Source organism: Orycteropus afer, unplaced genomic scaffold, assembly GCF_000298275.1.
Source record: "Orycteropus afer afer isolate SDZICR_OR568_19922 unplaced genomic scaffold, OryAfe1.0 scaffold00370, whole genome shotgun sequence".
NCBI classification, from domain to species: Eukaryota; Metazoa; Chordata; class Mammalia; order Tubulidentata; family Orycteropodidae; genus Orycteropus; species Orycteropus afer.
In genome coordinates, this window is record NW_006921957.1 from 427,581 (window position 1) to 455,356 (window position 27,776).

The 27,776-nt window shown below is 45.6% G+C and overlaps 1 protein-coding gene across 1 annotated transcript in view; it reads left to right on the top strand.

Annotated features, from left to right (window-relative positions):
- CFAP57 (cilia and flagella associated protein 57) overlaps nucleotides 1–27,776 on the top strand; it is a 143,286-nt gene that overhangs the window by 110,940 nt on the left and 4,570 nt on the right. The window contains exons 14-21 of the mRNA XM_007953104.2: nucleotides 1,431–1,495; nucleotides 1,913–2,086; nucleotides 3,246–3,404; nucleotides 6,115–6,258; nucleotides 12,795–12,911; nucleotides 14,998–15,132; nucleotides 15,210–15,353; nucleotides 27,225–27,357. Coding sequence (XP_007951295.1) covers nucleotides 1,431–1,495; nucleotides 1,913–2,086; nucleotides 3,246–3,404; nucleotides 6,115–6,258; nucleotides 12,795–12,911; nucleotides 14,998–15,132; nucleotides 15,210–15,353; nucleotides 27,225–27,357 — 1,071 coding nt within the window. The remainder of the gene's footprint in view (nucleotides 1–1,430; nucleotides 1,496–1,912; nucleotides 2,087–3,245; nucleotides 3,405–6,114; nucleotides 6,259–12,794; nucleotides 12,912–14,997; nucleotides 15,133–15,209; nucleotides 15,354–27,224; nucleotides 27,358–27,776) is intronic.

Consider the following 27,776-nt stretch of genomic DNA (forward strand, 5'->3'; position numbering starts at 1 on the left):
CCAGGATCTCCCCCAGTGACTATAATGCATTTATTCTTTTGAGTCAATAGTGATATGTAACAAGGTTTAAACTCAGAACTTTCCTAGGGACCATCCCCCTAGTGTGCCATCTTGCTAACCTGGCCAGGCTTCTTTTACTTTTCAGCAACATCTACAAGACCAAGAACAGGAGTTTGCTAGACATTTTGGGCCATACCAAGTTTCTGTCTGGCAAGAGTCTGGTGAAACATGATAGGATAGAGAAAAGCCTTTCTCAGGAGACAAGTGAGCCAGTTTTAAAACCGTCTTGTCTCTCTTAACACCTCCAATCCCAACCCCAAACACTCAGTGCACAGATGATACATGCAGCCTCGGAAAAATCCCACAGTCAGTATGAGAGGAGAGTAATTGATTCAGATATAATCTAAAATAACTATTATGTGGGAGCAATATGCAAAGGAGAGTAATATCATAGTCACTTCCCAAACTCCACCAGATGGAGCTAGTTTTTCCAGCCTCTAGGCTCTAGACTTTTACCCACTCAGCACCAGTTATATTCCACATACTATCTGGGTGTTCACAGTGGTGAACAAAGAGCCATAGTCCCTGCATCAAAGAGCTTACAGGCTGGTAGAAGAATCTGTGGAACAAGCAGTTGTCTAGTGGTCAGGGACATGCAGACTTACCGTAGGAAATGATAGCTAAGAGCTGAAGAAAGAAGAGGAGACAGCTACATGAAGAGGGCTGAGGATGGGGAACAGCTGTGCACATCCAGCAGAACCTGCACAGTTGGGGAAGTAAAATTATTACAAGAGCTTGAGAGAGGTGTGAAGAGGGAAGGCAGCACTAACTCATGAAGAACACTGTAGACCTTGTTCAAGAGTCTAGACTTTATCCTAAAGACAAGAGTAAACCACAGAAAGCTTTTAAGTTGGGGTGATACACTCTGACTAGAGAATGGGAATGCACTGGAGGGAAGCATGGCCACAGAGAGGATGTTAGTTGTGGAGTTGGGACAGCAAGCCAGGCAAGGGATGGGGATGGCCTGGCAGTGCCTGTGGCATAGAAAGAAGTAGATGGATTCAAGAACAATTTGGGATGTAGAAAGGGCAGTATTGACTGCGCTAAGGAGACCAGTAAACCAAACTCACTGCCATCAAGTTGATTCCAACTCATTGCAACTCTATAGGACAGAATAGAACTACCACACGGGGTTTCCAAGGCTATAAATCTTTACTGAAGCAGATTGCCTCATCTTTCTCCCTCAGAGCAGCTGGTGGGTTCAAGCCACTGACCTTTTGGTTAACAGGCCAATGTTTTAACCATGGCACCACCAGAACTCCTTGGGCTAAAGAGATGAGGGCAGAATTAAAGAGTCATTCATTCATTCAAATATTTATTGAGCACCTACTATGCACCAGTGTGTGTTGTACATTGTTGTACATGTTCAGTGGTGAGCATGTTACATGAGGCTTCTATCCGTGGGGAACTTAAATCTAGTGGAAGAGACAATCAAGTAATTTCACATATAAATATAAAATTACAACTGACAAGTTCTGTGAAGGAAAGATACAGGAGGCCTAGATGTCAGTGTAAAGAAGACCAGAGGCAGAATAGGGCATGGCGGTGTAGGTAAGAGGGTGATTGAAGTGATGGAGCTTGAGGCCTAATCTGAGTAGAGAAAGAAAGGGAAATAGACAGATGGGAAGAAAGTGGAAAGGTCAAAGGACCTATTTCTAAATAATAGTTCTCATTCCTGTAATAACACTTGGTCTCCCGTTTCCTGTGATAGGCCTTCATGTTTTCATCTCATCCCAGCTTCCTTAGCACACAGATGTCCTGAACCCCTTCTCTCCTGACTTATCTATCTACCTCTCCCCCTCCTCTCTTTCTCCCCTCCCTCTCTTCTCTTTCTCACTTTCTCTCTTTCCAGGCACAGGAAGATGTCAGGAAGCAGCTGCGGGAGTTTGAAGAGACCAAGAAACAGATTGAAGAAGATGAAGACCGAGAAATCCAAGATATCAAAACCAAGTATGAGAAGAAGCTTCGGGATGAAAAGGAATCAAACCTGCGGCTCAAGGGAGAAACAGGGATCATGAGGAAAAAGGTACTAGGCTATCCTCTGAGAAGTCCTGGGATAGGCAAGGTCTGTACTGTAGAGAAAGCTGAGGATGGAGTAGACAGACAACAGAGCCCTCCGAAAGCAGGCCCACCCAGGTGGACAGCAGAGCTCCTGCCTGAAAGTCCTCCCCTCCAGGCAGGCAACAGGTTGGAAAACGAGTGCAGGGAGTATAGGTGTTTCCTCTGCACCTTCAGGCAGATAGACCCTTCACACATCCTCACATCCTCTGAAAGGGCAACCACAGACTTCTCATTCTCTTTCCTTTTCACAAGCATATTGATAGATGTTCTCTGGGCTTTCATGTACTGGCAAGTAGGATTTAGTCAAAGTTTTCAGAGAGAAACCTCCGATAGAAATAGAAGTAAGGTCTTCTGGAGATGAGATAGATAATAAAATCTCAGCCTGGTGGTGTCCTCTGGCTCTTGGTACAGGGAGTCATGGGTAGCTCCTCTCCTGACTCCATGAGTGGGAAAAGGAGTAGGAGTGAAGGATGTTTAGTTTACAAGATGGAGCGGATGTTCACCGACAGATGGGGGAGGATTCAGTTCACAGATCCTTGTAGAATTGATAATTTCCCCAAAGCATTTCGTTCTAGGGAGACAAAGTTCAAAGCAAGCCCATGTTCTTTTCTGCTAGAAATCACACTACCAGTAAGTCCAGAAGGCAATCACATGTTCCCTTCTTGGACATCACTAAAATGATTCATCAGCCAGAGCCCAATCTCTTTGACCTTGGTGGGGCGTGGACCCCCAGCCTTTCAAGATCTGGTGTGGCCATGGGAGATTTTGCTGCCCCTCTGGTTCCACTCAAGGAATTGCTCTCTAAAGCCTCTCCAGGCAGAGACAGTCTGTTCTCGTGTAAGTGGAATGAGACTGAATCTTACAGCATCTTACATCATCCACTTGCCTTCACAGATGACCTTTCTGGAAATTCCTGTACTGTCCCAGATTCGCTAAAAATCTACTCCTACAAACCCAGACATGTTGAATGCTTCAGTGTTTTCAGTTCATAGACATGTGGGGGGTGGGCTTCAGATTACGATTGGTCAATGAAGGGGAGCCCTTTTGAATTCACAGACAGTTGGGAGGAATGGAGATGAATTCAAAGACATTGTTGGTCTTTGCTATTGCCTTTGTACCTGTAGTTCAGCAGCCTGCAGAAGGAGATTGAAGAGCGAACCAATGACATTGAGCTCCTGAAGGGAGAGCAGGTAAAGCTGCAAGGAGTCATTAAGTCCCTGGAAAAGGACATTCAGGGCCTGAAGCGGGAGATCCAGGAAAGAGACGAGACAATTCAAGATAAGGTGAAGGCTCATCCTCTGCCCTCCCTACGCTGTAGCCTAGGGTGGACCCAGTCAATGAGGACAGATCTTAGGACAGGGAAGGTCCCTGGCTTCTCTGAACACATTTATTTAACTTGATGGGGGATGAACAGTCAGTGGGTGGTACAAACAGTTGAAGTGCACTCAGCTGATAACTGAAAGGTTGGAGGTCCAAGTTCAACAAGAGGCATTTAAGAAAGGACTGGTAACCTACTTCTGAAAAAATCAGCTATTGGAAACCCTATTTAACACAATTCTACCCTGACACACATGAGCTGGAATCGACTCAGTGGCAAGTGGTACTGGTACTGTGTGCTAGGCATTGGGCTAATGGCAATAAGCACATCACACTGAATTCTCCCGACAACCCAGGGGTGCCTGAGCAACCCAGTTTTAGAGCTCGGGAAACTAAGTTCTGAGTGGTTAAGTATCTTGCCCCAAATCATACACATCATAGTAACAGACTCAGAATGACAACCTAAGTGGACTGACTGCAAGGCCCACACCCTTCACTGCTCTAAGCATCCTAGGGTGATGAGTCCCCATGGACTAATGGCAGCATGCCTACCCCACTGCCCACATAGTGGTCAGAGAGGGACTGTCCTGTGGTTGTCCCATAACTACTGGATATCCAGCAAGCTGGCATCAGCAATACTCACTTTGCAGGATGCCCTTCTCACAAAACAGGACACAATACACCACATTTTGCAAGGCATACACTTCAATATTGAAAATTTAGCATCGTCCTGAAGAAATCTAGACTCCACCTCTTCCTTTCCATCCCCCTGCCTCTACTGCCTTCATTTCGGCAGAATTTACCAATGGTTCAGAGCACAGGCTTCAGCATCAGATCGTTAGGCCCCAGGGTAGGCTCATCCATTCACCAGCCGTAGAACTTTTGGACAGTTTTTCTATGCCTTTTTAGAGTGGGGATGACAACTATCTCAAAGGGGTCTTACAAGGATTAAATGGGGTAGTGTCTGGATGTAATTTCTGCATATAAGTGTCTATGTAGATATCTGGACATTTTTCTAGAAAAGGTACAAAACTCTCTTCAGAATCTTAAACTGGGGTTTCAACCAGAAAGAGGTCAAGGCTCCCTGACCTAGAAAAGAGCAACAGCCCCCCTAACCAGTCTTCCTGCCTGCCTTCCCACAGCCTACCTCTTCACCACCTCGCTGATCCATCCCCCATAGTTTGCCTGCTTGCAGACTTCATTATGTAACTCTCTCACTTCAAATCCTTTAGTGGGTCCCCATTGCCTGTAGCATGGGTCAGGAAACTTACTGTGAAGGGCTAGATGTGGTGTTTTAGGCTTTGCAGCCCCTATGGTCTCTGATACAACTAATCAACTCTGCCATTGTAATATAAATATAAATGAATGAGTGTGGCTACGTTTCAATACAAAAAAAAAAAAAAAACCCGAACTCACTGCCATTGAGTCGATTCTGACTCATAGCAACCCCCTTTGGGTTTCCAAGGCAGTAAATCTTTATGGAAGTAGATCACCCAGTCGTCCTTCTGCAGAGTGGCTGGTGGGTTTGAACCACCAGCTTTCTGGTGAGCAGTCAAATGCCTTAGGCATCCACCACCAGAGCTTCTACATTTCAACAGTTTTATTTAATTAAAAAACAAGAGGCAGATCAGATTTAGCCTAAGAGCTGTATTTGGCTGTAGTTTCCCAATCCCTGGGCTGTGGGATAAATGGCAAACTAAGTCAACATGCAAAACCCTTGCCTTCCTCCTTGAGAGCCCTACATCCCATTTCCCCCTATGAATGACCACTTTACACTCAAGCAAATTATTTTCAGCACCCTCAGCCCACACAGTACCTTCCATGCCTCTCCTTTTTATAACACTTACCGCTAAATGGTGTTATATTTGTTTACTCATCCACTTACTCAGAGTCTTTTCTCCTTGAGGGCATTGAATCTTAATACTTGGCAAAAGGGCTTCATACTATAAATGATAGATGGATGGAAAGACCGATGTTCCAATTACTATAGTCATGTAACAAATTACCCCAAAACTTAGTGATGATGAACAACTGTTTTATTATGCTCAGAGATTCTGTGCTTCTAGAATTTTATTTGGACAGGGTGTATATATAACAGGATGATTTATCTGCCTACTATGGTCTGTGGCTTCAGTTAGTTAGGAAGACTCTACTGGCTGGGGATCACTCAAACAGCTAGGGGCTAGAAGATCCACTTCTAAGGTGGCTTCTTCATTCACATGAATGCCACCTTGGCAGGGATGGCTAAGAAGCAGAATTCAGCTGGGACTGTCATTTCAGCTGCTGTCTTTAGTAACAAGTGAGCCATTAGTCCATCCAGATACAAGGGGAAGAATATTAAATCCCACCTTTTGATGGAGAAACAGAAAGGTCACATTATAGAAGAGCATGTGGGACAAAAGATATCAATGGGCCATCTTAGGAAAGCACCATCTGCCACAACCTATGTATGCATTGGAGTGAATGCTTCACAGTCCCTGGTACAGAAGCTGAAGAGTAAGTGCTATAGCCTCGTGGGGAGAGAGTCAGCATTTGTGTCCCCAGGGAGGAGAGAAGCCAGTGGACTCCTCAATCAGGAGAGTCCAGGATTTATGTCCTTTGCCCTAAAGGGATTCCATATACCAGGGCTATGTTCTGTCACTCACATCTCTCTCATCTCCCACCCACAACCCCCAGGAGAAGCGAATTTATGATCTGAAAAAGAAAAACCAGGAACTTGAGAAATTCAAGTTTGTCCTCGACTACAAAATAAAGGAGTTGAAAAAGCAAATAGAACCTCGTGAGAATGAAATCAAAGTGATGAAGGAACAGATTCAGGAGGTGAGAAGCCTCTGGGATCCTTTGTCTCCTTCTTGACTATCCCCTGCCGGCCTGTGGGGATGGAAGGCAGCTCTCCTCCCAGCCGCTCTACACTCTCAGATGTGTGCAGCCTTCACTCCACAGAGGGTGCTACAGGAAAAGCCATGGTCCACCCAGGAATTCAGCTGTGCAAAAGTTAAATGATGGGCTTGGGGCTGAGTGTGTAGGGTCTGGGCCCTTAAAACCACAGCTGTTGGGCCTTCCACCACCAGAGGGCAATGTGTACTCAGGCTATCTCACCAGAAAGCCTACCCCTCCTAGTTCAGCACTTTTCCTCAGACTGGAAATGTTGGCTGGGGCTCTTGTCAGGCCAAGGTGTTTGGGCTTCATCTTAAAAAGAATGGGAAGTCATCAAAGCCTCTTGAGCAGGAAAGTGATCTAATTAAGTGTATGTATTCTGGGAAGCAAACAGGATGGAGATAGAGAAGAAAGAGATTAGGAGCAAGAGCAGTTGGGCAAGGGCTTCTGAGAGTCCATTAGGGTACAAGTGCCTCTCTTGTGGATCTGTGCCCCATCACATTGCATTTCCTTATGCCCTATGTTTACCTGTCAGCCTCCTATTACTGGGCAGAGCAGCTGAGGGTGAGTCCATGGCTGGTCTAAAACAGAATTCTTAAATTCCGCCGCACACACCCCCACCCCCGCCGCAAAAAAAAAAAAAAAAAAAAAAAAAAAATTATTCCCCTTTCCCCAGTTTTCCATTTCTCAGTAAATAGTACTGTGATCCATCCACTTCCTTACTATGGAAATTCACAAGTCTTTCTGGAGTCTTCCCTTCCCTTCCCCTCCTGTATCCAAATTATTACCAAAACCTATCTACTCATTCTCTAAAAGATATCTCAGATCCAACTACTCCTGCCCTACTCTGCTAACATTACCTCAGTCTGAGCCTCTGTCATCTCTCATCTGGACTTGACTCCAGCCTGCAGTCTTGTCTCTGCATACAGGTTGGATGGAGCAAACCCTCTAATGGTACCCCATCCCACCTAGAATAAAACCTAAACTCCCTACCAAGGTCCTTGAGACCCTGCATGAGCCAGCTGCCCTTTGTCTTTCCAACATCATCCTAAAGCTTCCTCCTCCTCCTATAGCCCCACCTGCTTTCTGACAGTTCCCAGAACAAACCAAGCTCTTCCCACCTCAGGACCTCTGCGGTGCTATTCCCTCTACCTAAAAGGTTCTTCCCCCAGATTTTCATATGTCTAGCTTCTTTGCATCTTTCAGGTCTCAGCTCAGATGTCACGTTTATTTGTAGTTCACACTCATCAAGGGCAGAGTTTCTCAACCTGAGCACTTTTAATATTCTGGGGACCACGCTATCCAAAATAGGCTCCTGTCCCCACTTCCTACCCCCAGTCCATTATTCTTGAGTTGTTTGTGCTGAGCAAGGATAATAAGTAAAAGAGAAACAAAGAGCATTGATGGCCCAGCTCAAACTGGATACCTAAGAGCCGTGGTAGAACTCATCTGTGCAGGGAAGCCTTTTCTCTCAAGGCCCAGCAAAGAAGCCAAGTGGGGATCAGTCCAGTTCTCCTTGGCCTCTTGGAAGAAGAATGACATCCCCAGTGATGCTTCCCTCTGGGCCTTTTGCCATTTTCAAGTGACTTTAGGGCCCAAAAATGGTAGCCCAAGGAGACAAGAGAAAGAGCAGAGGCCCGTGAAGCCCTTTCACCCCACCCACCTGGAAGGTCGGCATGTTGCAGGCCCCTGAAAATCACTGCCCCATTTCTCCCTCCCCTTTTGACATAGTTATCATCTGGATTTAAAGTTGGGTCTGCTGTTTGCTGAAGTTCAGCTTGCTTTGAAGCCCAATGCACCAGAGGAATTATTCACCTTCCAGTCAGTAACAATGGCAACCAGGAGGTTGGTTTCCAGCAGGGATACAGCCACACCCTCCTAATCCAGTTGGTACCTACGCTGATACCTGGGCCAGGCTCCTGTTCTGGAGCTGCTGTCCTTGGGGCTTCCTCTGGTGACCCAGAGACACATTTGGCCCACCCTCTTGAGGGTCTCCTGTGAAGTTCCCCAAAAGGAAGCCTCATGTATAGAGCTGAGATGCTCTGTGAATGAAAGTATATATAAGACTTCCCTAATTCAGGTACCTCCCCATACATATACTTTTCCAGCTTTTTCTTCTTCTTCTTCTCATTCCTTTTTCTTTTTCTTTCTTCCCATCTTCCTTCCTTTCTTTCTTCCTCCCTTCCTTCCTTCCTTCTCTCTCGTTCTCTTTTTTATAATTATTGTAAAAAAAAAAAAAAACCAGCTTCTTTTTAATGCCTCATGGGTCCCTCTCTCCTTCCCAACACTAGAGTCTCCAGAACTTCGTTATTTTAGCTCACCCTCATTTATTTATTCTTTGAGTGCAGAGTTTCTCAAACTCAGCACTCTCAATATTCTAGGGTGGATCATTCTTTGTTGTGAGGGGCTGTTCTTGTAAGATCTTTCATAACATCCCTGGTCTGTACCCACAAGAAGACAGTAACAGCCCTCCCCAAAGTATGACAACAAAAATGTCTTCAGACATTGCCAAATGTCCCCTATGGATCAAAATCAGCCCTCCATTAAGAACCACTGAGTGTGATGAGGAAGAACAATGTGGAACAAAACTCAGAATCATTTGGAGAAAAAAAAAAAAGGCGGGGACCAGGTTTGCTGGTCCAATAGAGCCTGGTGGAACCACTGAGACTATGGCCCCTAGCTGCCCTTCAGGTCAGGAATTGAACCCACACCTGTGGTTTCCAGCCAAACAAAAGACAGGCTTATGAGCTGGACATTTACCTCAAGTAGATACACTCCTTGGAGAGAATAATCATGGGAGAAAGAACAATCATGGCCTGCTTATGCACAGGGAGACAGCTCAGGGGCAGGAGTGTATGGAGAGATGGACACTGGGAAGAGGTAACTATGGAGAGGAAGTGGGAGGGGAGCTGTTGCATTGTGGTAAACTGTGGTCAATGACATGAGACAAAGTGTATGTAAACTGCTGTATAGAAAGTGAATTTGCTCCGCAAATCTTCACCCAAATAACAATAAAAAAAAAAAAAAGAGCCACTGAATGTGATGAGTAACACGTGGAAAAGTAGATGGCATTGCCACACCAGGAAAGGGATGTTCATCCCCATATACTATGCTGGTCTCCTGGTTCTGTCAGCTACTCAAATTTGACATATTTCACAATTTTTCTATAAAACAGATTATTTTTAATCTCAGAGTGGCTTGAGGCTGAAAAAGAAAAAGGAGCAAAGGTAAAAAATACACTCCTGTATCACTTCCTTTATAAAACAAAAAAACCCAAATTCACTGCCATTGAGTAGATTCTGACTCATAGCAACCCTCATTGGGTTTCCAAGGCAGTATCACTAAGGAAGTAGATTGCCCAACCCTTTCCAAGGAGTGGTGGTGTGTTTGAACCGCCAGCCTTCTGGTCAGCAGTCAAGTGCGTTAGGCACGAGGCCACCAGAGCTCCTTATAGGACTAATCTAATCTGTCATTGCTGATTTTAAGATTGTAGAGAAGGATACAGTCAGTTGTTGACACTCAAATGTGGCCTTCAGGAACCCTGCACATTGAAGATGTCCCTTTTGTCTTCCCACTGCCATCCCTCAGTCTTGTTTTGTTGTTGTTGTTTGCTGTCGAGTCAGCCCCGACTCATAGTGACCCCTCCTTGGGTTTCCGAGGCAGTATCACTGTGGAAGTAGGATTGCCCAACCTTCCTTCCGAGGAGTGGCTAGGATACCTTAATGTCTTGCTGAGGCAGCTCCTGACTGGTCTTCCTGACTCCACTCTCACTCTGTCTGAGTAGATCTGTGCATCAGGCCCTCTAAGATGCAAATTAGTTGTTTAAAACCCTGCAATGGCTCCCTGAGTTTGCAAGATAAAAGCCAAACTTCTCACTTCACTGCCTTTTCCCTTGAGCCTTTCCCACTTGAGGAATGGGAGGAGGGGACCAACCTCCACCACCCCTCCTCCCATACTCAAGTGGGCTCTTTCTAAGGCCACCGGGAACCTCTTGTCTCCTGCAGAGCTACTAGGCTGCTCTGCTTTGATTCCTTTCTATGCACAGGCTCTTCTCTTTGTATGTTCTTGTTGTTATGTGCCATGGAGTTGACCAACTCATAACAACCTCTCCTTGGGTTTCCAAGGTGGTACACTACAGAAGTAGATTACCCAACCTTCCTTCCAAGGAGTGGCTGGTGGGTTTGAACTGCCAGACTTCTGGTTAGCAGTCAAGTGCCTTAGTCACTACACTACCAGAGCTCCCTCTCCTTGTATAAAACTCCTCTTTCCACATTGTCCACTAATACTTGTTCCCCCTACAAACCTGACTGAAGCATCCCTCATCTTCTTTTTTTTTTTTAATGGGTAAAATTGTCTTTATTTGCCAATGACATGTAGAAGATCTTAATGACTACAGAAAAAGAGTTATAAGAACTAATAAATGTTTAGCAAGGTTGCAAGAGACAAAGTCATTACATAAAAATCAATTGTATTCTATATACCAGGAAATAACAATTGGAAATGGCAATTTAAAAAATGATACTGTACACAGTAGCATCAAAAGTAAGAATTAGTTAGGGATAAAACACAGTTTGTTTATGTGAAGTGCATTTTCACCACTCATAGAGTCCAGGCAAGCAGGGATCATGTTTGTCTTGTTCACTGTTCTATAACCAGCACAAAGCACAGCACTTTATACCTGGTTGATGGTCAATAAATATTTATTGGATAAATGAATGAACTAATTAAGCCAGATAACTAATACAAACTTTCCATTTCAACTGACTGTTTTAGTCTTGTGTAAACTTAGCCTTTGTGAGCATCCCTCCTAACTGCCAATGTATAAAAAAACACTTCTTTGCTTTTGACAGGAATTAGATCAACTAAGGGCCTGCATGGGAGCTTTGGTAGCGTAGTGCCTGAGGCACTTGAATGCTAACCAGAAGGCTGGCGGTTCAAACCCACCAGCCACTCCTTGGAAGGAAGATGGGGCAATCTACTTCCGTAGTGATGCTGCCTCGGAAACCCAAGGAGGGGTCGCTATGAGTCTGGTCTGACTCAACGGCACATAACAACAACAACAACAAGGGCCTACATACAACTAATCTCATCTGAATCGGGAGCTCTAGTCGTCATTCACACCTCTTTGCTTAGTACAAATGCAGCAATTAATATAAATATATGTATATGTGTCTGTGTATATGTGTGTATGTCATTCAGAAGCTCTGGTGGCATAGTGCCTAAGCATTTGACTGTTAACCAGAAAGCTGGTGGTTCAAACCCACCAGCCACTCCTTGGAAGGAAGATGGGCAATCTCCTTCCATAGTGATACCATCTTGGAAATCCAAGGAGGGGTCACTATGAGTCGGATATGACTTGACAGCAGTGAGTTTTGTTTTGTTTTTTTATTTTTGGATACATCTTTCAGAAGCTCACTGAAATCCTCGTACCTTTAGTCTCTCTTTTTTTTCCTCCCTACTGAAGGTGGGACACTCTCCTCAGTTGTACTTTTTAAGATCTTTTTAAAACAATGAGGCTAAGATTTCTTCTTGGCTTCCTCTTCCCTATTTTATGTTTTTGATGAGGGTTGCCTACATGTTAGTCCCTCAAGATGTTGTGCTTGAGAATTGACTCTGCTGGCTCTTGGCCCTGGATGGTCAGGATTCACTCACAACTTCACAAAGTAGGCAAAGAAGGTGCTTCTCTAGAGAACACTCCCTCATGTAGAGTTGAGGTAACAGTATTTGGGATTTATCAATTCATTGGGAATTCAGGGAAACAAAGCAATTTATGTGGTGGAAGGGAGCTCTGGTAGCGTAGTGGCTAAGGCACTTGACTGCTAGCCAGAGGCTGGCGGTTCAAACGCACCAGCCACTCCTCAGAAGGAAGGTTGGGCAATCTATTTCCGTAGTGATACTGCCTCAGAAACCCAAGGAGGGGTCACTATGAGTCGGGTCTGACTTGACAGCACATGACAACAACAACAACAACAATGTGGTTGAAAAGAACATCATGTTTGGTAAAGTAGAAGATGAGCAAAACTGAGGAAACCCTCAGTGAGATGGACTGCATGGCAGCTGCAGCGGTGGACTCAAGCACACCAACGGTCCTGACGATGGCACAGGGACAGGCAGCATTTGGTTCTGTTCCATGAGACCATGACTCGGGGCTGCCTCAGCAGCAGCTAACAACAGCAACACAGTTGAAGAAGACAGAAAACTGAGAGGAAAGGTCTAAGCTGGTTATAGGCTAGCCATATAAACACGTGATCATGGGTTAACATAACAGGTGTGTGTGTGGCATATCAGGTCAGAGGGGAGGGTGACTAGGGCTTTTAAGATCACAAAAGAAGATGTTTCATTCCAGAAGACATGGTGGGAACTAGAAAAGAAATACCCTGGTACCTGGGAAATGTTCCAACCAAAAGATTAGAGTTCCCAAATATAATTCCATCCACTTAAGTTTCTTGTTCTTGACTCTTTTCCCTTGTTTTCTATAGATGGAAGCTGAGCTGGAGCGTTTCCATAAGCAGAATACGCAACTGGAGCTGAACATCGCAAAATTGTGGCAGAAATTAAGAGCCACTGATCAAGAGATGCGCAAAGAGAAACAGAAGGTGTGAGGATTTTCTGAGCCTGGCAGTTCCTGGATTCAGTATCTGGCACTTTCTGCACAGGGCAGCTGGCATGGAAGAGACAGAGCCAGCCCAGTGCAGAGATCCATTTCCCATTTTAATTCACACTCACTACTTGCTCACAGCCCTGCCTGATTTCAGGCCCATGCAGATTTACATGACTGGATCCATCTGACACTATGAAATGTCTTTGGAGGGTGAGAAGCCCTCTTTGTAAGAATGTTCAAAGCAGTTGGGCTCGTTGGCCTGGGAAAGAGCATACTCAGAAGGTCATTTGTAGTCTCTGGGTAAAGGCTTTGACTCCCAAAGAATTGCTGAGGCTCTGGTGGCACACTGTTTAAGGCATTTGGCTGCTAACCAAAAAGTCAGTGGTTGGAACCTACTGGCTGCTCAGTGAAGATTTACAGCCTTAGAAACCCAGTGGGAGTCACTATGAGTCAGAATCAACCTGATGGCAGTGAGTTTCCTTTTTGGAAAGGGACCTCAGAGTCCCTAGGTGCTGCAGAGAGGTAATGCACTCAGGTGCTAACCAAAAGGTTGCAGGATTGAGTCCATCCTGAAGCACCTCAGAAGACAGGCCTAGTAATGTACTTCCAAAAAATCCGCCATTGAAAACCCTGTGGAGCACAGCTCTACTCACACAATTGGAGTTGCCATGAGTCAGATCAATTCGATGGCAAAGGAACTAGAGAAGGACCTCAAAGATCATCTATGCTACTCTCTCTATGTGATGAATGAGGAAAGTAAGAGCAGAGAGATTAGGAGGGTAAGAAACTTCACCCAGGACCCATGCTGGTTAGTACATACAGAGCCAGTACAAAAAACTAGGTCTGGACCAGGGCTTGGTCAGCACCCTGTTTATTGAATCAGATTGAATTTTTCCATCCACCACATAAAGCATTAACTCTATTAGGTAATGCCAAAAGCTGCAGGGATCTTGCCCTCTACAGAGTAAGAGTATGGTAAGTGATTTGGGTCATGAACAAAATAATTAGAAAGCAAGGTAGAAAATGTTGGAGTATGTGTAAAGGTCTGTGGGAGGGAAGAGAAAGAAGAGGCTTTCTCTCAATCAGGTGTAGGAGCAGATGAGTGTTAGAGAAAGCATGATGGAAGAGAAGATCGAGACCAAGTTTACAGATGAATCAATCTGCCCAGTTTTGTGATCCCCCCCCCACTGTCTTAGTTTCTAGTGCTGCTGCTGTAACAGAAATACCACAAATGAATACCTTCAACAAACAGAAATTTTATTTTCTCACTCTTTAGGAGGCTAGAAGTCCAAATCCAGGGCGACAGATCAAAGGGAAGCACTCACTCTCTTTTCACTCTGGGGGAAAATCTTGTCTCAGGTTCTGTAATCCCAACATTCTTCAGTTCCTTGGCAGCCTCCATGTGGCACCTTTGTCCCATTTGTGCTTGTTTCTCTTTGGCTCTAATCTACTCTTTTTATATATCAAAAGTCAATAGGTTTAAGACATACCCTACACTGATACGGTCTCATTAATATAACAAACGTCTATTCCCAAATGGGATTATATCCACAGGTATAGGAGTTAGGATTCCAGCACATATGTTGGGGGATCACGATTCAGCCCACAACACCCACCAGCTCCCAGCAGTCCTCTTGACTGCCAGGAAGGGACCACCAAATGAGCTTATGAGAGGAACGTGGAAGCCTCGGCTCAGGGATTGGCAAGCCCATCTATCTTGGCTCAAAAAGGAATATGGGTGACCACTTGAACTTCCTTTCAGCATTTCAGTTCTGTGGTCCTGGGATAAATCTAAGACCAGGGAAGCAGTCTGAGTGGCCTCTCAAGAAGGAAGCACCATGTAAGATGTCCAGACCAGGTGCCCAGCCCAGGACAGGTCCACACAACATTTCGTGCCTCCACCTGTCAGCTGTGTGCTTGCCTTGGTCTCTATGCCCAGTATGGTCCCTGGTGGTCAGCTGTAAGTCCCAGATGAGCTGTCTCTTACCCCTTTCTGTTGCCATTCGCCTCTGCCTGTGGTCCTTGCCTCTGCACCTGGAGAAGGGCCTGTGGTACTGAGAAGTAAATGCCTCTGCTTGCAGGAGCGGGACTTGGAAGCTCTGGTTAAACGGTTTAAGACGGACCTGCACAACTGCGTGGCATACATCCAGGAGCCCCGGCTGCTGAAGGAGAAGGTCCGAGGTCTTTTTGAGAAGTATGTGCAGCGTGCAGATATGGTGAGTTCAGCCTCCTCTCCCCCATCTGTCTCTCTAGAGGTCTCACTCCTCACTGAATATGACCTGGGCCCCATCAGGTAGAGATCGCAGGACTGAACACAGACCTGCAGCAGGAGTATGCCCGGCAGCGAGAGCATCTGGAGAGGAACCTGGCCACGCTCAAGAAGAAGGTGGTCAAGGAGAGTGAGCTGCACCGCACCGACTACGTCCGCATCATGCAGGTACCTGCACAACTCCCCCTCACTGCCTCTGGAGCGGAGTCATCAGGGACCAGAGGGCATGTCCAGGGCCCCTCCCAAGCCACCCATCCTCAAGCCTTCTCAAGTATCCTAGCTTCCCCTAAAGCTTCTCTTTGGCTCCTCTTTTCCCTTCACCTTCCAGAGCTTTGTCCTGGCTGTGACCATGACCCTGAGCCCCACCAAGGGGGTTTTCTAGGCACATCCTTGCTCACTCCTTGCCCCCCCAGCACCTGTCCATGTTGCTTCCCTCTCATGTCATAGTCACCGCTGTATCGTGTTTCTGCCCTATCTTTAGCCAAAGCACTCCTGTGTCCTGCCTCACTCCTCTCATTGACCTTTGTTCTCTCGAGACCTTCGTCCATGTCACTTTAGCTCTCCTGAGTCATTCTTGCCCTGCTGTTCTCCTCTTTTTCTAACTCTATTTCACCTTACTTTGTTTTGCAGCCTTTTATGCTGCTATTCACATCATGTGATCCATTCTCTAAACACGCCTGTCTCCACCTGCCATATCTGACTTTTCTGGTGCTTCACATCTCTGTCCTCATCTCTTGGGACCAGAGCTAACCACACGCACCCTAAGAGTCAGCCTTGCTATTGGGTTTAATGAGATCTCCACACCCACCTACCAGAATCCTTCTGGGGCTGTTCACACAGCCTGACCCCATTGTTGCCTGCCTCCACTTAAGCATACTATCAGGATTGCCAGTCAAGATTCTTCTGCCAGATTTCAGTTTGGGTATCAGTATCAACTGAGGCAATTAATGTGAATTAATATCAAAAGAGAACATCAGCATCACATTTATAAGGCACATAGTAGTTTTTGGTAATGCCATAATTAAAATACTGGAATGGGGACAAGTGGCAGTTGGGTAGAAAGGAACCAGTTTCCAGCTTGGCCAGTCCACACACAGATAGGCAGAGCACACTGAGGCTCAGGTCAGATCAGGCACAGCTGGTCTCGTGCCATCTTAAATTAGCCCAAACCATCAAAGCAGTGCCTTGCTTCTGGGCCCTGAAAGCAAACAGAGACCCAGAGATAGTGGATCCAATTGGGGAGACCCTTGTGCACCAGTAGCTGACACACAGAGCCATTGCTGAAGGCCTCAAATCATCCCCCCTGCCAAATACAGAGCCAGCCCATAGAGGCTTTGGGGTACAGTAAGTTAGACAACAGGACTAGGAGCCACTGCAGAGCATGTGTCAGTGACATGGCTTAGCTGCCATCTGTGTCCTAGCACCAGAGCATAGGCCTTAGGGTCCTCCCAGGGGCTGGGTCCCTCTGTCCATGCCATGTAGACACCCAAAGCAAATGTGATTCCTGAGAGAAGAAGGAGAAGAAAACAAAGTGGAAGCCCACAGGCTAGCCAGAAAATGCAGACATGAGGATGCTCAAGGCAGGGACGTTTTGTCTCCCTTCTTTGTCTCCTCCAGATTCCAAAGGCTATAGGCCCACCCATGCTGGGCTGGTGTGGGGGGTTGGAGACAGACAGAGCAGAGGAGATCCAAGCAGCACTGCTGTCTAGCCCTACTGTTCACCGATGGCTGGGAGAGGAAGCCATTAAAAGGGAAGTCCCCAGAAGAATGTCTTCCAGAGCAGCAGTCTAAACCTGTGTACTGTAGAGCTCTGTCAGTCCATAGATGTGTCTTGGACAACTGCAGGGAGAGGGGACTTGAGAGGCAGGGCTCCGCATCCCCACTCCCTCAACCAGAGAGCCTCCTTGTTTCTTACACTGGGTTCTGGGTTTGCAAAAAGTTTGGGAAATTAACAGCAACAACAAACTTACAAAACCACTGTTCAGGGTGATTAAAAAAAAAAAGGTTTCCTCCTTTGATCTTAAAGGGCCAGTGCCAGGAAAGGTATCAGGGACCATGCAGGTAAGCCTGGGCTCAGAGCAAGTTCCCATCCAGGATGGTGGAGAGAGCATGGGCCCTGTCCCTGTGCAGACCTGGGTTTAGCTTGCCTCAGCCACTTCTTTGCCAGAAGACTTGGGTAACTTCTATAACTTCTCTGGGCACCACCCTCCCTACCTGTTAAATGGGGCTGAAAATACCAGCCACAGAGGGTTATGACAGGGTCTGGATAAGATAAGTAATGTAAAGTGTCAAGAATTGGCATACGACAGATCAACCCATTGCTGTTGAGTTGATTCCGACTCATGGTGACCTCGTGTGTATGAGAGTAGAACTGGGCTGCATAGTTTTCTTTTTAACTTTTTATTGTGATTTGAATGAAAGGTAACAGAACAAATTGGTTTTCTGTTCAATAATTCATACTGGAACCCCCAGGACCCTGACCCTTGTCACTCTTCAAGCCTGGAACTGAACTTATCCCCGTGGCTCAACTTTCAGCCACACAACAGACAGGCTCATAAGGGGAACAGCGACACCAGGGAGGTGCACACTCCTCCACAGGGTTTTCAGCAGCTGAGCTTTGGAAGTAGATCATCAGGTCTTTCTCCCTAGGTACCTCCGGGTGAACCCAAACAGCCAGCCTTTCATTAGCAACTGAGGACTTAACCATTTGTGCCACCTAAAGACTTGGTTTTTGGCCTTTGAATATGGGGACAGGATAAAACCAAAAACCAAACTCACTGCCATTGAGTTGGATCCAACTCATAGCGACCCCTCCTTGGGTTTCCTAGGCCATATCACTAGGGGAATAGATTGGCCAACCTTCCTTCCAAGGAGTGGCTGGTGGGTTTGAACCGCCAGCTTTTTGGTTAGCAGTCAAATGCCTAGTTCCGTTCCCTTTCTCTGAACTAAGGGACTACTCAAGAACGAGGCAGAAAGCCAGTGGAAGAGCTCAGACAGCCCCTCAGGGGTGTCATGGTATGAGCACATGGGGGAGGGGCAGCTCTGTAGGTCTGATTGTGGCAGGAGCTGGCTGAAGCTGGGCCTGCAGTTACCAGAACCCCAGCATTTTTGTCCAGAAGATTGAAGAGGGCCAGGGCAGACACATCATCTGAGAGAAACTCATTAGAAAATAACTGCCAAGACGAGGTCACTGTCTCATTGGTATATTCAGAAGGGAACGCCAGGCCTCCCCACTCAGGAATTGTTCAGCACACTTGCAGCTATGAAAATAAGGGTTGCTATGGAATACAGACATTTCACACACACATTTTATTCATTCAGTACACATTCCTTGTGGGCCTATTACATGCCAAACTCTGTGCCAGCCCTGGAGGTTTCCAAGATGAATACAGTAGTGTTTGGAGTCCCTGGGTGGTGCAAACAGTTAATGTGCTTGGATCCTAACCAAAAGCTGGAGGGTCACGTCTACCCAGAGAGGCCTCAGAAGAAAGACCTAGGGTTCCACTTCTAAAAAATCTGCCACTGACAGCCTGATGAGCACAGTTTTACTCTGATACACAAGGGTTGCCATGAGTTGGATTCAACTCAGTGGTGATGGCTACTTGTTACTACCCTCAAAGAGCTCATATTATGGAACTTGAAACAAATCCAAACAAGCACTGCCTAATACAATGTATCTACTGTCATACCCATCTCAGAAGTGGGGTTCAGTTATGCCTGGGGACTCATGGAAGAATTCTGAGGGAAAGTGGCATTTGAGCTGAGCCTTGAAGGGCAAGTAGAAGTAGTCATAGAACAGTTGGGGGAAGAGCCCTCCAGACAGAAGGATCAACCTGAGAAAAGGCAAAGATAGGAGGCCTATGGGATATTTGGAGAACCAGGAGTCGTCCTACCTGGCAGAGCATAGGAGCAGGGAGAGAGCCTCTGAAACAATAGGTACTTTAGGGTCAGTCATGTTGAAAAAGGGTTTTCTAAGGAGTTCTGGTAGCGTAGTGCCTAAGGCACTTGACTGCTAACCAGAAGGCTGGCGGTTCAAACCCACCAGCCACTCCTCCGAAGGAAGATGGGGCAATCTACTTCCACAGTAATCTGTCTCAGAAACCCAAGGAGGGATTGCTATGAGTCGAGTCTGACTCAGCGGTACATAACAACAACAACAATGGATTTGAGCTTGTGGGTAAAGACAAGAGAAAAGATGAGAGTAAAATATTGAAAAGTTTCAAGAATTCCTCACAGTCTTAAATGGTCAGCTGACTCTGTTCTTAGGTGTATAAGCAGAACTCTACCCTTACTTCTCTTACCTCCACCCACTCTCGAACTGCCATCTTTATTCTGCAGAGCCCCATCCCACTCATTCATTTCTGGGGGACACCTTTGTCTCTAGAATTCCTCTTCCTTCCACACAGACCCCATACTGGGAGACCTAGCCACATACAGGTACCAAGCAAGATCATTTTTATGCACTGAAACACAAAGGAATCTAACCTAGATGTCCTTATTTCTCCCACCTGCAGAAGGCAGACATCTCTTACCCAAATAAACTGTTAAGTCCCCAGGCCCTGCTAGTCACCTCTGTCAGTCTTTAACCTCATGTTTCCAAGGCAATGGCTGCTTTCCCTGTCTTCCCCTAATCCACTTTACCCCAACTTGGGGCACTGCTCAGGTTCATGCTTCACAGTGAGAGCTGAAACTTCACTGTCACGTTCAGCAATGCCAAGGAGTATAAATGTTATACACAGGTGTCACTCAAAGTTTTGTTTTTTTTTTTTAAGTATGTAAGGGTATTATCTTTGTTCTGAAAAGGTTAACTCGGTTGTTGTTGCTAGATGCCACTGAGTCAGGAGGGTCTCGTAGCGACCCTGTGTACAACAGAATGAAACACTGCCTGGTCCTGCACTACCCCCACAACCTTTGCTATGCTTGGAGCCCATCATTTCAGCCACCGTGTCAGTCCATCTCATTGAGAGTCTTCCTCTTTTTCACTGACCCTCTACTTTACCAAGCATGATGGCCTTCTCCAGGGACTGGTCCCTCCTGATACAAGGTCTCACCATCATCCTTTCTCAGGAACATTGTGGCTATACTTCTTCCAAGACAGATTTGTTCATTCTTCTGGCAGTCTGTGATATATTAAATACTCTTTGCCAACACTATAATTCAAAGGTATCAATTCTTCTTCAATCTTCCTTATTCATTGTCCAGCTTTCACATGCATATGAGGTAATTGAAAATACTGTGGCTTGTTGGATCAGGTGCACTGTAGGCCTCAAAGTGACATCTTTGCTTTTTAACACTATGAAAAGATCTTTTGCAGCAGATTTGCCCAATGCAATACATCGTTTGATTTCTTGAGTTCATGGACATTTGATTTCATTCACAACTTCTGTATTTTCTCCATTTATCCTGATGTTGCTTATTGGTCCAGTTGTGAGGATTTTGTTTTCTTTATGTTGAGATGTAATCCCTGCTGAAAGCTGTAGTCTTTGATCTTCATCAGTAAGTGAAGTGCTTCGAGTCCTCTTTGCTTTCAGCAAGCAAAGTTGTATCATCTGCATATTGCAGGTTGTTAATTAGTCTTCCTCCAATCCTGATGCCATGTTTTTCTTCATATAGTCCAGCTGCTCAGCTTATTTTTTCAACATACAGGCTGAAAAAATATGGTGAAAGGATTCAATCCTGACACACACCTTTTCTGACTTTAAACCGTGCATATCTCCTTGTTCTGTTCAAACGACTGCCTCTTGGTCTATGTACAGGTTCCACATGAGCACAATTAAGTGTTCTGGAATGCCCATTCTTCGTAGTATCATCCATCATTTGTTATGAGCCACACAGTCGAATACCTTTGCATAGTCAATAAAACACAAGTAAACCTCTTTCTGGTGTTCACTGCTTTCAGCCAAGATCCATCTGACATCAGCAATGATATCCCTGTTTCCATGTCCTTTTCTGAATCTGGCTTGAATTTCTAGCAGTTAGTTTCCTGTCGATATATTGCCGCAACTGTTTTTGAATTATATTCAGCCAAAACTTAACTTGCATGTAATATATAACTCAGTCAGTAGGGTGGATAAGCTGATAGGGAAATTAAAAAAAAAAAAAAAAACAGACTCACTGCCATGGAGCCATTTCCAACTCTTAGTGACCCCCATTGGGTTTCCAAGGCTATAAATCTTTATAGAAGTAGATCGTCCTATCTTCCTTCCGGTTAGCAGTCAAGTGCCTTATCCACGACACCACCAGAGCTCGCAGGAAAACCCCTCAGGAGGTGACTGCCAGGTTAGGGAATGTGAGAAGGGCTTGGGAGGGGAGAAGTTGTGATGTCAAAAGACATTTCAGAGTAGAAATGATGAGTAAAAGTGTCAGGTTAGTAATGACAGGAAGGTGGAAAGAGGAGCAGAGAAGGATTCCAGGATCACTCAGTTGTACAGTTAGGTATGTGGCGACATCGCTAAGTATGAGTTCCAGAAAATGCCACTGATGCACAGCTTCCAAGTCCACAGAATCTGTTGCCTGCTTTTTCCAGGCACACTGCCAGACATCGCCATATTCTTAAAGCTGTCAAATCAGATCAAGCCAGTAGGGGGAGCTCTAGGCATTTCCTTCTCTCTCTAACATGGATGTCTTTGTACATCTGCCACCGACAAGAGTCAATTCCTATCTGTGGCCCTGTGGCGTCGCTCTCAGTCAAGGGCAGTCCCAGACACCTCAGCTCAGTCTATACTTAACAAACTTTCTATATAAACTATGAGGCATTGGTGGTTCCTTGGTAGAATTCTCTCATTGTATGCGGGAGACCCAGAGTTGATTCTCAGCCAATGTACATCATCCACAGCCACCACCAGTTTCAGTGAAAGCTGTGTGTTGCTGTGATGCTGAACAGGTTTCAGCAGAGGTTCCAGACTGAAATGGACTAAGAAGGAAGGCCTGGTGATCAGCCAGTGAAAACCTTGTGGGTCACAACTATCCAACTGATCCCAGGGACCAAGCAGCATTTCAACCAGTTGTGCATGAGGTTAACCCATGAATTGGGGCTGACTCACAGCATCTAACAACAGCCATATAAACAGATCTAAGTGTCCCTGGCCAGTCTCTCTTACATACCCTGAAAACTGGCACTTCGTAGACCTCAGGCCAGGTTTCTGCTGTAGCAAAGTAGCCAGGTGGGAGTCTGGAGTTTGTAGGCTTGGAGGGGCTTTTGTAGGCCATCTTGACCAGGAAGGTCAGGAATAGAAGACTCAGCAAACCTGTTGTATTCACATTTTTAATTCACAAAGCCATTCAAAGTATATGCAGATGACCTCAGGGTGACCTCTGCACTCAGGACACAGACTAGCCTTGAAGACACTCTTTGGGAAACCCAACGTGTACCTGCTGAGGCTTCCTTGGCTGCTATTCTATGTGAGGTGTTGGAGTGGAGTTGATGTGAATGGAGACGAAACAGCAGAGTCTGGGAGGCAGCAGGCATGGAAGCACCAAGCACTCAGGGGACAGACACAGCTGGATTCAAATCCAACCTCTACCTCTATGCACTGCCTTGGTTTCCTCCTATGAAAATGAGTCTAATAATAACTCTCTCTTAAGGCTGTTGTGAGGACTGAATGAGGTAATGTATGCAAAACACTCGCTACTTGGCAGGGATCCAATCAATCCTTGCAGTTATGATTGCTCTTTTTCTTGTTGTTGTTGTTATCATCAAGCTTTCAGTGCCTCAAATTCTGCTTGCTTCCTCTTGGCTCCAGCCTGGAACCTCTTCCCTATATTCCATTTCCCCCAGGAGCCTTCCTCACACTGAGTTGGGTGTCCCTGCTTCAGGCACTTACAATTGGCACAGTACTTCTCTCTCATGGCATCTCTGCACATTGACTCCAAGCTGGACCTCCCATGCAGGCACAATGCCCAGGGCATAGGAGGCTTTCAGGAACTGGCTCTTAGGTGACTTTTTTTTTCTTTTTGAATGAATGAATGACGAGAACTAGGGAACTCAGACTGTGTTGAGTCATGGGCTTTGATCACACTCTAGTAAGGACTGAGTCATGCTCTGGAGGCCCAGTTAGGTAAGAAGGCACCATGGAGGTGTCAGAAGCTGGCAGTGGGTTCATAAACAGGCATTCATGCAAAAAGGTACCAGCGCTAGTGATGCCAATCATGATGACAAGGTTGTAGAAGGTTGGGAAGAAACCACAGCAGGGGCCCCACTTGGGCTCATCATAGTAGTAAAGGGAGAAATGCCAAGAACCTCAGGTTATTACACAAAGAGTAGTTACACATTGTCGCAGGAAGAATGAACACGAGATTCAGGGCAGACACAAAATCAATGAGTCAGGGACAAAATGGATGAGAATGACCAAGAAGAGGAAGTAATTGATGATATAAACTGAAGAGAACTGGGGAAATGATACTTTCAGTTTATAGTCTTTATTATGACGATGATGATTACATTGTTGAATGGGGCAGGAGTGAAGCTAAATGAGGTCAAGTAAAAGGAGAAGTGGAGGGAGACCCTGAATGGGCAAGTACCCCCGCTCATGAGTACCTTGTGCCTTTCCTAAGACATTCTTTTCTGGTTTCCCTACCCCACCCGTACCCCAGGGGTTCCTTATTAGTCAAGATCTTATCTTATTCAACAGGATATTGACTGCATTAGTTATTCATTTGTTTATCCATTCCACAAATCTTTATTGAGAACCTTTTTACATTCAAGGCAGAGTCCAATAAATATGTATTGAACTGACCATGTCCTCACATAAAGTTGATATGAAGAAATTCCAGGGGAGAGAAGGGACAAAGAACTTTACTGGAAAGGGAATGTGGGAGATTCATTACCAAGGCCTGGGTTAGTTAACAGGTAACAGATCAGTGGAGAAAACCTGCTGACTTTTAGAAAAACAAGCACAAAACTTAGACTGGAGAATGAGTAGCAGGCAATAATGATCGAGCATTTCATCAAAGTGGGAGAGATTTTTATTATTTTTATTGTAATGAAAATATACAGAACACAACATATGCCATCTCAATTTCTATACATATAATTCAGTGACACTGATTACATGCTTCAAGTTGTGGAACAATTCTCACCCTCCTTTTTGGAGTTGGTCCTCCCCCATTAACATAAACTCAGTGCCCCCCTAGGCAAAAACTCCCCTTCTCCCATTCCCTCCCACCCCTAAAACCAAATAACCAAACTCGCTGCCATCCAGTTGGATCCGACTCATAGCGACCCCTCCTCCCACTGCTAGTAATCTCTAATCTTCAATTTCTGTGTTTTAGCTTATTTCATATAAATGAAATCATACAATATTTACCCTTTTGTGCTGACTTGTTTCACTCAGCATGATGTCTTTGAGGTTCATCCTTGAACAGCATGCATCAGGACTTCATTTCTCTACTGAGAAGTACTGCACTATGTGTATATACTTTTTTGTTTATCCATTCATCTGTTGATGGACAGATGATTTTGTTGTTGTTGTTAATGTTGTTGTTAGTTGCCATCAAGTTGCTTCCAACTCACAGCAGTCCCATGTGTGCGGAGTAGAACTGCTCTGTAGGGTTTTCAAGTCTGTGACCTTTCAGAAGCAGATTGCCAGGCCTGTCTTCCGATTCGCCTCTGAATGGGTTCATCCTGCCAACCTTTTGGCTAGTAGGTGAGCACTTAACCCTTGGGACCATCCAAGGACACCTCTTTTTCCTCTTTTAAAATGAGAATTGCTGAAATTAAGTGATATACTGAAAATGTGAAGGTATACATCAGTACTTACGTAAAACGTTTTGGAGGGAAAGAATTGGCTGGGGTGGCTCTAGCTCTCGGCCTGAGCTCAGGCACAGGTATATCTTCATAGCTGAGAACTACCTGTCAAGGTTTAGTGAGACTAGTGCTTGGGATCATCTGATTCTCTGGGCTCTGACTCCACACTCACCACTGCCACGGTAACATCCAAGTGGAAGTGCAGTTTGTTCCTGGCACAGGTGACATAGCCTGCATTCTAGTATTCAGGTCCTTGAAGGCCTTCCTCCTCAAAGTGTAGTCTCACCCATGGACCACCAGCAGCATCACTTGGATGCTGGTTAAAAATGCTGACTCTCAAAGGGACTAGATTTTCTGGTCTGATGGAGCCAATGGAACCAATGAGACTATGGCCCTAGCTGCCCTTCAGGTCTGGAATTAGACTGCTAACCAGAAGGCTGGCAGTTCAAACCCACAAGCCACTCCTCGGAAGGAAGTTTGGGTGATCTACTTCCTTAGTGATACCGCCTCGGAAACCCAAGAAGGGGTCACTATGAGTTGGGTCCAACTCAACAGCAGTGACAGCCAGCCAGCCAGCCTGTGGCTTCCAGCCAAACAAAAGACAGACATGAGCTGAACATTTACATTAGGCAGATACACTCCTTGGAGAGATCAATCATGGGAGAATAGAAGGGTTGTGTTTGCATGGTAGACAGCTCAGGGGGCAGGAGTGTATGGGGGTGAAGGACACAGGGAAGAGATAACTATTGGGAGGAAGTGGGAGGGGAGCTGTTGCCTTGTGGTAAATTGTAGTCAATGTCATGAGACAAAGTGTATGTGAGCTGCTGTATGGAGAGTGAATTTGCTCTGTAAATTTTCACCCAAATCACAATAAAAATTAAAAAAAAAAAAAAAGCTGGCTCTCAGAACCTTCCCAGATCTACTGAATCAGCTGCATTTAAGATCCTTAGGCGACTCATTTGCACCGTGCATCATATGAAAAGTGCTGCTGTGAGTTCTACACACAAAGCTGGTGTTCTACAAGAAAAGTGGTTCTACAAGCAAAGTAGCCAGGCTCTTTGGGCCCATGGTGATAGGGAACCCCCACAGTGCCATTGTCAGTGCCCTCATGTCACGTGTGAAACGGAAGGTCATGATCTAAGAAGCAGGGAGAGAAGAGATTACTTGGTTCCAGAGTTCAGAGTCTGCACAACTTGGCCTCCAACAAACTCTTCATCTTCTCTCTTCTCTACTCTTTGTACTTCATGCAGTGATACAAAACTTCTGCAAGGCCCCCCACACATAAGCTGTGTCATACTTTTGTACCTTTGCTCCTGCTCTTCCTGTTGTCTGGGACACTGTTTTCCCTCTTCCTGGAAACTCCTTCAAGCCTCAGTCCAGGGGCCAATTCCCGGAATCCACCTGGGTCATTCAGATAGGACTCAGTACCTTTTCTCTGTGTCCCACTCTTCAATCACAGCAAGATGGCCTTCACTAACTGTGCCCAGAAACCCCACTACATAGTACACTCATCAATAGCAGGGGCTAGGCCTTACATTCTGAATTCCCCATTATGAGGATAGCATGTGGCATTTAGTTGGTACTCAATAAATATTGGATGAGTAAATGGATGGATATTTATCAGACACAAACAAGAATAATGAACTTCCGATGGATGAGGCAGATGTTCATTATACATTTACTTTTTGATGTTCCTCACCAACCTGCATGTTGCTGAGGACAGAAACCATATCTTATTTATATCTGCATCCCAAGGACCTAACAGGTACCCTATAAATGTATGTTCAGCAAATGAATAAAAAGAAGAAGAAGAAATAATTAAGTATAACACAGTCCTTAAGAGCTTAGAGCTCTGGAGCCAGACTGTTGAAGTTGGAATCCTGGCTCTGGCTCTGCTACTTGCTTGGTAAGTTACACAACCTCTCTGTGCCTCAGTTTCCTCCTCTGTAAAATTGTGATTGTAATACTATTTACCCATAGGGTTACTGTGATACTTAAAATACTATATGCATAGAAACTGCTTAGAAAAATGTAGTTGCCACTGATTTTGGAAAGAACGTGGATGGATGAGAATGGGGCAGCTGTTTGTATCTTACTTCACCACGGTCCACCTGAAGGCAAGTTAGCTGGTACCCCAAGAGGCTGAACCACGAGCTGGGATAAACACTGAGGCCCCAATCGAGGAACTAGAGTTAATCTCAGCCCAGGCCCAACACCATACATTCCCCACAGGCCCTGTGCCCACAGCTTTCATCCAGACGCTCTTTCTTCATTTTTTTTTTTTTTTCCTGCAGGAAAATGTCTCCCTGATCAAGGAGATTAATGAGCTCCGCAGGGAGCTGAAGCTCACCCGCTCCCAAGTCTATGACCTTGAAGCAGCCCTGAAATTGGCCAAGAAAATCCGACCACAAGAGGCTCCAGAGACAGGTAACTACGGGCCAGGTCTCCCTTTGGCTTCCAATGCTGCTTCTCCTAAGCTTCCTCCTGTGCCTGGTCACATCCACCCATGACCTTCTGTGAGCCTCTCCATGCCGCATGCCTTCTCTCCAAAAGCATCCGCGAGACTCTTACTATATACCAACACTTACAGGTCCACAATTCCTGTCCAGAATCCTTGGGGATGTGCTGTGATTCCAAAATCAGAATTTTTAAGATTTTAGAAAGAGCATCAAGCAAAAAAAACCAAACTCGCTGCTGTAGAGTCAGATCCGACGCATAGCGACCCCTCCTTGGGTTTCCAAGGTGGTATCACTATGAAAGTAGATTGCCCAACCTTCCTTCCGAGGAGTGGCTGGTGGGTTTGAACCGCCAGCCTTCCGGTTAGCAGTCAAGTGCCTTAGCCATTA